Here is a 10,186-nt window from a genome sequence, read left to right on the forward strand (position 1 = left end):
GCGAGGGGAGCGGGGCGGCGGCGGAGGGTAAGTGAGTCCGCAGCCGCGCGGGGGCGGGAGGCTTGCTGGGGCGAGCAGGACGGGGGCTCTAGGACCCCCGGAGGTGCCCCGAAGGTGGTCCCATCGGGACGGGGCCCAAGACCTCGGGCCGAGCGCCGAGCTGGGAGCTGCGGAGGACCCGGGACGGGGAGGGGGGCCCCGCGGGGAACAAGGCCCAGGGTCTCTCGGAGGCTTCTCCAGATGCGCCTCAGAAAAGGGCTGGGCGCTCCCAGGGGGGCGCAGGGTGTCCGCCCCCAGCCCCTAGGGAGCGGGTGACAGCCGTCGGGCGGGACCCGCGCCCGCCTCCCCCTGGCAGCTCTGCATGGCGCCCGGAGCGCGAGCAGCCTTTTCCCGCCTGCCTCCCCGCCCCCCCGCACTGCCAATTCACTCTGGGGCCGGGGGTCTCCGGGAGCGACCTTGAGCCCCGACGGAAGGCACCCTGCCCTCCCCGGCGCCCCTCCTGGCTTCGGGGCTCCTCCCTCTGTTGCTAAGGCACCGCGCCTGGAGACCCAGTGGAAACCCCTGGCACGGGGCGGAAGCGCCGGCTCAATGTCGTTGTCAACCCCCTGCTCCCCCTCGCCCTCCCCGGGACCGCTCAGTCTCTTCTCCTGTCCAGCCTTCCTGGGGGCCTGAGCGAACCCCTAAGAACCGAGGAGGGACCCACGCCCCAACCCACCCCACGGCGTCAGGAGCACCGGCTCCTCCAGCTCCCGTCTGGTCCCGGAGAGAGGGCCCGAGGACGGGGAGCCTGCGCCCAGACTCGGAGGCAGCAGGAACTGCGTGCTGGGGGACGTGGGGGTGAGGGGCGGCCGGGCACCCGAGAGCCAGGTCCTGGTCCACAATAATGTGGAAAGACCTCCTCTTGGGCCCAGGTGTACCCCTCGAGTTCCACCCGAGCCCAGATCTTGAAAAGCCGGGTGCCCTCACCCTGGACGCTCCAGCAGAGCAAGGGCTTGTGGGGGAGTAGAAGGCTGAGTGAAGGAGGGTACACCTCCCGCTTAGGGAATACTGTTTGCGCTCTCCCGCCAGGAGACTGAGTGCCCTTTGGCAATAACGTGCCACAGGGCAAGGACACGCAGCGCTGAGCGCAGGGTCCCCAGCCGTCCAGATGGGGCGACTTTTAGAGAATCTCCCCCGAGACACACGTCAGTTCGAGGCCGAGAAGACTCTGGACCGAAGCTTTGAGAGCGCGTGCACCGCGGGGTGTCCCAAGGTCATGAGGGACCCGTCGCAGCCAGCCCCAAGGGTAGACTGGCTCACAGCCCTGCCCCACCCACAGGCCGGGTCTGATCGCTCAGCCTCAGGCCAGGCCGGTCTTGCCTCAGTCTCCCCAAGGGACGTTTGGAATGTGGCGGGTCACCCACTGCTTCCTAGCATTTGCTCGTGGACTCAGGTACAGACACACCGAGACGTGTGCGTCCTCCTGGCCACAGCACGCCGGCATACACACGCATGCACACACACACGTGTCCATCTGGCGCACTGGGGCCAGGCGTGGCCGTGCGCACACATGCACATGCAGCAGCTACTCGCGTCTACTCGCGCTCCCCGGTAATCACACACAAACAGAACCCGCACTCGCGTTCCCACCCACGCGTTCCTTGCCGGGTGCCCCGCGGAATCCAGGCGCCTTTAACTTTTGCATCGTGGAGCCCCGCGGGAGACGAAGGGCATCTCCGGGGTGGCGTCGTGCATGGCCTGGTGAGAGTGCCCACCTCCCCAGCCTAGGAGGCTCTACCTAGGCGCTCCGTTGTGTGAGGGCTCGTTGGAGGTGGGGAACGGACGCTGGCTCTAGGTCCAGAGCACCCGGGAATCGACATTGCCATCTAGTGGTGCGCACAGCCCCGGGTGGCGGCAGCTCCCCAGATTCTAGGCTTCGATGCCGAAGCCCCGTGAACTCCATGCAGAGCGCATAGGAGGGGTAGGAATAAGATAGACCAGAGGAGGAGAGGTTGCAAGAATACCTGTCAGCCACTCAGAGGGTTTTGGAGAGACTGCTTGGTGATGGGGGCGATCCTACCCCTTGCCTCGTCTGTTGCTAGCAACCTCCCCGGTACCAAAGCAGAACTAAAACTCAGGGCCCTGGAGGGACCGAGGCTCACCTTTGCCCCACCTTAGGAAGGCCGGCGGCCGGATTGTTGGGGAGAAGAGGAAATGTCTGCTTCCTTTCAGATTTACAACCTTGGAAAGTGATGAACGGTTGCCTCGAATCAGAACTCACTCAAGGGGTATAATGGGTGTGGTTCTTTTCTGGTCTCTTCTGGCAAAGCTAAATGGGGAACAGTAAGGAATGGAAGGGGCCCCCCAACACTTCTCTCACCCTCATTGTGTAGTTCTGAAGCTTCAGAGCAGAGGGAAGAAACTAACTTAAAACTGCAGCTGCAAACCTGGCTCCAGGGTTCTAATCCTGTCTCTCTCCAATGTAATGACTGGGTGACTTCGGCAGAGTTAATGAAAAGTATTTTCATCTGTAAAATTGAGCAGTTCTGTTCTGCTCGCACAGGGTCTCTATGAGTCAGAACTAGTGACTACAGCAATAGTACCTCCCTTTATAGAGGCTGTTGCACAGATGAAACCAGATAATCTCTCTAAAAAGCTCAAAGGGATTCCTGACTGATAGTTAACGCTCCATTAACAAGCGCTCTTCTGTTCTTCCCCTGGGCCTGGGTCTTGGCTCCAGGAGGCTCAGGTGAGGCGGGCTGACTGACAGTTGGCTAGTCTGTTCCATACTCACTTTTGATTTTTGCGGGCAGCTCGACCAGATCAGGGGGCGAACGCCCTCCCAGAGAGGAGCGTGATGCCCAAGGCTTCATTTCAGAGGCTGTGGGAACTTAAGGGAACCCACAGAACCCTGGGGAGAGAGTGGTTTATGGCCTTTGCCCTTGACTTGTTGTGTGACCTTGGGGGGGTGGCACCCTCTCTGAGCCTCTCTTCCTGTGAATCAAAGGTTTGGAACAGGCGAGCTTGAACTGAGGTATCTGGGAAACTGGGGCTGCGCTGCGGTGGTGGTGGAGTCATCGGGGTCAGATTTGGGGGTGCTCACTGGCACTTGGTTCCAGCCTCCAGTACATACATCGTCAGGCTGAGGTCGCCTAGGCTCTATCCCCAGGACCGGAATTCTGTTTCCCAAATAAAAAACAGTGAGCTGGCTCGTTCTGGGCCACCCTGCTGGATGCCAGGGGCACTGGGGCCCTGGCTGCAGGGTGCCTGCTCCTTCCCGAGCTGCACTGCGCTCCTTCCTCTCACACACAGACGCACAGACTGAGTATCCGCCAAGGCGCGGTGGGGCCGGCGTGGCTGTGATGGGCCCGTGTGCGTGTGTAATGATGCGCGTGTTGGCGGGTGTGAAGGAGGCTGGGCCGCGCGCTGCCTTGGCACCGCGCGCTGGGCGTGGGCCTCCTCACGTGTATGAAGGGGGAGGTGGAGGACGCTGGCGAGGGGCCGGTGGGCGGGAAGGCAGGCCGGGGAGGGGTCTAACTGGGGTGAAGTTGTGTGTGCTGCTGGGGTGAGGGGGACGTCCTGGTCCACCACAGAAACAGCCCCTCAGGGGAGCTCTTCCAACCCCAGTCTGGCCACGGGGCTGGCGCCTTAGAAACTGCCTGTCTTTCCATAAATGTGAGCCCCTTAGGCCCTGACTTCTGGGGGGGGGGTGTCTCAGCCCAAGACCTGAGTTTCCAAAGGGAAACTCTAGCCAGCTTTTCCTGTGCCTCTTCAACCATGAGGTTAGGGGAGAGAATTCCAGGGGTGAACACTGTGTAGGACTCTCCTTTCTTCATCCTGGCTGGGGCCCCAGGGAAGCCTCTCGAGATGGAATCATGGCTTCTTAGCTCCTTGGGTGCATTCCCTGCTGGAGTCCTTAGTGGGGCTCTCTCTCCTTCCCCATGTTTCCCCCCCAAGCTGGGGTTGTGGAACCTTAGGTTCTAGAACATTTCTGTGCCTCAGTTTCCTCATCCAAAAGGAAAGAAAAAATATAGTATCTACCTCATATTCCCACAGCCGTCAGGGTGGTCGCCTCCTTCCCACAGAGGCTGAAACCTTTATGGAAGTGGATTGCCACCTTTTTCTCTTCCTCAGTGTATGGTGGGCTCAAACCACCAGCTGAGTGCTTTAGCCTGGGGCCTGCCTAGCACTCGTTAGGTGCCACGACGTCAGCTGTGGCTTAGAGTGTCTCTATGTACATACAGCAGGGAAGTTGTGGTGGCATAAGCCACAGGGAGATGTGTGGCGACTCAATTCCGTGCCTCTCCCATGAGATTCACAGCCTCAGAACTCCAGTGGAGAGGCTGCTGCGAGTTGGTTCCAACCCGATGGGACCGTGTAAATGACGGGCCCTGTCCTACTCCACACTCAATCTCTGCTGTCATTGAGGCCATTGTCGCTGTGTGTCCACCTGGCTTGTTTAGTGTCTTCTAAATGTACTGGTTTAAGGACCTCTGGGGGCCTGGTGTCTGGTGTGGTTTCTGCTATTCAAGAAGGTCAGTGTTTGGAATTCACCAGCTGTTCCTTTGGAAAACCATGGGGCAGTTTCCTCCAGCAAAGGGTTGTTGTTGACTGCCATTGAGTTGGAACAACCCAAAGCTGAGTCTGGCGGGTTTCCAGAGACAGGTAATCTCTCAGGAGGGATCTGCCCATCCTTCTCCCGTGGAGCAGCTGGTGGCCTTGAACCACATGCCTGGGGGATTGCAGTGTAGCTTCTTGCCTCTAGGCCACCAGAGCTCCTTCCAGCAAAGGTTTACAGCCTTGGAAAGCCGAGGGAGGGTCCGTGAACAGGAACTGACTGAAGAGACGTAGGCTACATTGTTAGTATTTGTCTCCATGGTCTTGGACAGAGATGGAAACACAAGTCTTTGTGATGTTTGGTTCAGACGTGACTGAGCCAGCTGAGGAATTGGTTCCCCTGACCAGGGCCCTGTTCCGTGACCTCCTCCCTGCCTGCCATCCGTGCTCCCCACCCCTGTGTGGGGGCCCCCCCTTGTCATCATGCACATCACCTCCTTGAGGCAGCCTTTCCTGACCTCTTGGCAAAGACCATTGACATTCTGTCCAACTCACCACTTCCTTACCTGGTTTTTCTACCTGGCACTTTGGACTGCCTGATATTTAGAAAATGGGATGCCTATGTGTTTGTTTGGAAGGAGGAGTGGCATTCACTTCCATAATAGCTTGCCTCCAGAAACCCTAAGAATCTGGAGAGGATGAGAGCCACCCAAGCGTCGCCTGTGACTCGATGGCACTTAACAACATGTATTTGTACATCCCTAACCCATTATACTAGAAGCTTTATGACAGTAGAGTCTGTGTTTCACTGGGTTCTATAAAGCCCCCAGCATTAGAACAGGGCCTAGCACATAGTAGGTGCTCAGTGAATAGTGGGTGAATGAACAGAGTTCTCTGGAGTTCTGCAGGGTGATGTTCCTTCGTCACCTTGACTCTAGGAGACCTCCCTCAATGACTCCCACCTAAATAGTTCACCCCCTTTCTCTCTCCTTTTCTCCCAGGTACTGCGTGACCCCTCCCCCAGCCCCCCACAACCAAGATGGCAAACTTCACACCCGTCAATGGTAGCTCGGGCAACCAGTCTGTGCACCTGGTCACATCAACCCATAGCCGCTACGAGACCGTGGAGATGGTGTTCATCGCCACGGTAACAGGCTCCCTGAGCCTGGTGACTGTTGTAGGGAACATCCTGGTGATGCTGTCCATCAAGGTCAACAGGCAGCTGCAGACGGTCAACAACTACTTCCTGTTCAGCCTGGCATGTGCCGATCTCATCATAGGCGCCTTCTCCATGAACCTGTACACCGTGTACATCATCAAAGGCTATTGGCCGCTGGGGGCCGTGGTCTGTGACCTGTGGCTGGCCCTGGACTACGTGGTGAGCAATGCCTCTGTCATGAATCTTCTCATCATCAGCTTTGACCGGTACTTCTGCGTCACCAAGCCCCTCACCTATCCAGCCCGACGCACCACCAAGATGGCGGGGCTCATGATCGCCGCCGCCTGGGTCCTGTCTTTCGTGCTCTGGGCGCCGGCCATCTTGTTCTGGCAGTTTGTGGTGGGCAAGCGGACGGTGCCTGACAACCAGTGCTTCATTCAGTTCCTGTCCAACCCGGCGGTGACCTTTGGAACAGCCATCGCTGCCTTCTACCTGCCCGTGGTCATCATGACGGTGCTGTACATCCACATCTCCCTTGCCAGCCGCAGTCGGGTGCACAAGCACCGGCCCGAGGGCCCCAAGGAGAAGAAGGCCAAGACCCTGGCCTTCCTCAAGAGCCCTCTGATGAAACAGAGTGTCAAGAAGCCCCCTCCCGGAGAAGCTGCCCGGGAAGAGCTGCGAAATGGGAAGCTAGAGGAGGCCCCTCCGCCAGCCCTGCCACCCCCACCGCGTCCGGTGGCCGAGAAGGACACTTCCAACGAGTCCAGTTCGGGCAGTGCCACTCAGAACACCAAGGAACGACCTCCCACGGAGCTGTCCACCACAGAGGCCACCATCCCCGCCACACCCATTCCTTCTCGACAGCCACGTGTCCTCAACCCTGCCTCCAAGTGGTCCAAGATCCAGATTGTGACGAAGCAGTCAGGCAATGAGTGTGTGACAGCCATTGAGATTGTGCCTGCCACTCCAGCTGGCATGCGCCCGGCGGCCAACGTGGCCCGAAAGTTTGCCAGCATCGCTCGCAACCAGGTGCGCAAGAAGCGTCAGATGGCGGCCCGGGAGCGCAAGGTGACGCGGACCATCTTCGCCATCCTGTTGGCCTTCATTCTCACCTGGACGCCCTACAACGTCATGGTCCTGGTGAACACCTTCTGCCACAGCTGCATCCCCGAGACCGTGTGGTCGATCGGCTACTGGCTGTGCTACGTCAACAGCACCATCAACCCTGCCTGCTACGCCCTCTGCAATGCCACCTTTAAAAAGACCTTCCGGCACCTGCTGCTGTGCCAGTATCGGAACATCGGCACCGCCAGGTAGGCAGGGCCACTCGAGGTGGCGGCGGGCACACGTGCTGTGTTGGGAGGCCACACGGCTCACCTGCTGCGGTGGAGAGATTTTGGGGCACACATCCATGCTGTTGAAGAGAACTGGAGTCCTGAGGACCCCATGAGGTTCAGGAGAAGTTTCTGGCTGGATCCTGAGACCAGTCGCCGAAGCCCAGCCCCGGGAGTATCTGAACCGGGACGGGCCAGCCACCTCTGCTCTCCTGTCTCAGGGCACTGAGAGGACTGGCCTGGGTGGGCACTGCCCCACTGTGACCATCAGCATGGCAAAGGACTGACATCTGGAAGGGAATGGCAGCCAACACCCCTCCACCCCCGAGAAGGGCCAGCCATTAGGAACCAAGGCTGGGGAAGGGGGTGGAGGGGTGACATCCTTCATTCTGCTGTAATCGGTGCTTTCTGGCCCCCTGCACCCTGCATGTTGGCTCAGCCCCTTCTTCCCAAAATCCCACTCCAGGGGTAGATCTCTCTTCTCCCTGCAGCCGAATAGCCAGGCCAAGGTTTGGGGAGCAGCTCAGAGGTCTGCCCTCTCCCAGTCCCAGCACTGTTCTCATCTTGTTTGGGGGAGTGGCAGCTGGAAGGGGATTCACTCAGGAATCTTAAGTCTAGACCCTTGGGGCCCAGGCAGAATTGCTCTGAAGAACCCCACCTCTCCCCCAAGAAAAGTGCAGGGTCATAGGTGAGGCAGGGTGGGGCTTTGGGGAGCGTGTTCTCCATCTGCCCTCTTCCAAACTTAAGAGTTCAAGGGCGGCGAGACCCCTAAGGGAAGAGAATGAGAAAGGTCTCGTGGAAGAGGCTGATCTGAGTGTGGAGGAGGAAGGCAGCCCCCATCCCTCCTTCTCCCACCCCCAGGTGGGACATTCTTGATTGTCAGTGAGCTGGACCAAATGCCCTTTGCCTGGGTGTGGCTGAGCCAGTTCAGATTTGTGCCTGGAGCGGCCCTTGGAGAACTAGGGGCACAGTGGGGCTGAAAGACCTGGGGGTAGCAGGGGAGGGTGCTGGCTGGTTCAAATTCAAGAAAGGGTCCCAGGATTTCTCCTGTAAACCCTCCGCCGTCTCCACTAGCTCTGGGGAGCACACGTTGCCAAACTCCTGCCCCATAACGCCACTGGCTCCTTCAGCCCGATCTGCCAACCCACTTTCTTACCCTCCACACACACTCACAGCAAACTCCTGGGGGAGGGGCTTTTATATATTAAAAAAGAAAAGCTTTTCTTGGGAAAAAAAGGTGGTTTATTTTGTTTCTTAGTAATGGTGTCATTGTGGGAAAGAACACAGAGTGGGGAGCACAAGTGGGAATCAAATATTTTTGGAAGGAGGCCGAAACTTCCCAGAATCCAGGGACACTCCCCAGTCTGGGTGCTTGGGGTGAGGGGATACATGTGGCGGAGTGAGGAGGAGAGGCAGAGCGTGATTGATAAAGCTAGTATAGAAAAAAGGCACTGGTGGGTTATATCTTGGGCCTGCAGGAGGGTGAAGCCAGGCTCCCTGGCATTCAGGCCTCTAGTCCTTTCCCTTCCCTTTCTTGGCTGTAAAACAAGAGAGAGCTCATTAGCAGCACACACCTGGGGAGAAGAAAAACTGCCCTCTAGTGGTTCTGGATGGGCTGACCTCAGGGCTGGTGGGAGAGGGCAGCCATCTGGATGCCTCCTAACATTCCCCACTGGGCCACATAAATCTCAAAGTTCAAGCCCCAGGGCCAGTCCCAGCAGCCCTTGAAAGAGTCATCTGAAAAGTGTCTGATCTAACCTTGCCCAGGTGATGGCCTCTGTATGCTGTTGTGAGGCAGGAATGAATGAAGGGAGGGTTGAACTGGCCAATCTGACCAAATGCTCCCTCTGGCCAAGCAGAGAACAAAGCCTTGCAGGGCCATGCCCTGGACCCTAAGCCAAGGACTTCAAAAGTGGAAGGCTACATTTGTTCCCATTCGGGCCAGCGAGGATTTAACATGTCCAGAGCACCTTTTGTGGGCCAGTTCTTGTATGTGCCCCATCTCTACAGCCCCTTTACAGATAAACTGAGTACTGAGCTGTCAAAATGTTCAAATACCAGGATCAGGGCTTAAAGGCTCTTTTAACAAGTGGGACACAGACCCTCATGAAGAGCCCACCCCCTTCGCTGACCTTTGGTCTTGGTTTTGGTCTTGGGGGTGCAGGGCTTCATCACGAGGATGGTCTCCTGGCACTGGGCATTGTACCGCGCCTTCTTCAGTGTGCCCTGGCGGGCTTTGGTGCCAGTGCCTCCGTCACACGCGCCCCAACTCTCAAACTTGTACTTGCAGTCGGCTGCCGGGAGAGTGCGGGGCTCAGGCCCTGGGGACCTGTGGCCTCCCTCCTCCAGCCGCCCCGGCCTCCTTCCCACCTCCCCGGGACTCCCCACCTCACCTCCAAACTCCTTCTTCCAGTTGCATGGCACCCGGCACCGGATACGCTGGGTCTGGGTTCCGCAGGTGCCCTCACGGAAACCAACTCCGCAGTCCTTGCTGCTGGGGGTACAGGGCCCCCAGGCCCACTCCGCGCATTCGCTCCCCGGACCGCCCTTCTTTACTTTATCTGTAATGCGTGCGGAACAGAGTTGAGGACCCGCGGAAACTCCAAAGTGAGGTTCCGGGAGCCGATGTCAGCGTCCAGCCCCGAGGTGGCCAGGCCTCACTGGCCTGACCCCAGCCCTCCTCCAAGCCCCCGCCGCGCCCACCCACGCATCACCTTTCTTTTTGGCTGCCGCGGAAGTGAGCGCCAGTAGGGCGAGGAGGGCGAGGAGGAAGGCTCGGTGCTGCATCCTAGGAGGGAGAGCACGGGTCAGGGCGCCCCGCGTCCCCTTCCCGGGGAGGACGCATGCAGGGGCCACCCCACATCTCCCCTTTTCCAGGCCCCAGGGCCAGGGCCGCTAAGGTGGCAGCGCACGGAGGGCTGGAGGCGTTGCCTCTCGCCGAGGACGCCTGGACGCACAGTCTGGGCTTCGCTTAGGGGGATGCCACAAGCCCAGGACTCCGCTCAGGACCCACTGTGCCTCTGGCCCCCTGATCGGCAGTGGCCGGTGGGCCAAGGCCGCCGCGCGCCCCTCTCCCCGTGCCCCCGTGCGCTCACTCGCTGGCTGCCGGCGCTGCTTTGCTCCCTCCTGCGCCCAGCCCGTCCCGCTCCGGCCTGCG

The 10,186-nt window shown here is 59.1% G+C and overlaps 2 protein-coding genes across 3 annotated transcripts; one reads left to right on the plus strand and one right to left on the minus strand.

Annotated features, from left to right (window-relative positions):
- The first annotated feature begins 5,521 nt into the window (after positions 1 to 5,521).
- CHRM4 (cholinergic receptor, muscarinic 4) lies at positions 5,522 to 7,017 on the plus strand. The gene has a single exon (XM_006896728.1). The coding sequence runs from the start codon at positions 5,576 to 5,578 to the stop codon at positions 7,010 to 7,012; it is 1,437 nt and encodes a 478-aa protein (XP_006896790.1). The 5' UTR covers positions 5,522 to 5,575; the 3' UTR covers positions 7,013 to 7,017.
- A 1,524-nt stretch (positions 7,018 to 8,541) lies between these two features.
- Positions 8,542 to 10,175, minus strand: MDK (midkine (neurite growth-promoting factor 2)). Of its 2 annotated transcripts, XM_006896729.1 has the most exons (5): positions 10,125 to 10,175; positions 9,744 to 9,817; positions 9,423 to 9,590; positions 9,162 to 9,323; positions 8,542 to 8,567 (listed from the first exon to the last, which is right to left on the minus strand). In XM_006896729.1, exons 2-5 carry the CDS (start codon positions 9,814 to 9,816, stop codon positions 8,542 to 8,544), a joined length of 429 nt encoding a protein of 142 aa, XP_006896791.1. In that variant the 5' UTR covers position 9,817; positions 10,125 to 10,175. The 2 variants fall into 2 exon arrangements, with proteins under 2 accessions (XP_006896791.1, XP_006896792.1); XM_006896730.1 differs by lacking the exons at positions 9,423 to 9,590; positions 10,125 to 10,175 and having other exon boundaries at positions 9,744 to 9,816.
- Positions 10,176 to 10,186: the final 11 nt, after the last annotated feature.

This window comes from Elephantulus edwardii, unplaced genomic scaffold (genome assembly GCF_000299155.1).
Source record: "Elephantulus edwardii isolate Elephantulus edwardi_28Jun2011 unplaced genomic scaffold, EleEdw1.0 scaffold00189, whole genome shotgun sequence".
In the NCBI taxonomy this organism is placed as follows: domain Eukaryota; kingdom Metazoa; phylum Chordata; class Mammalia; order Macroscelidea; family Macroscelididae; genus Elephantulus; species Elephantulus edwardii.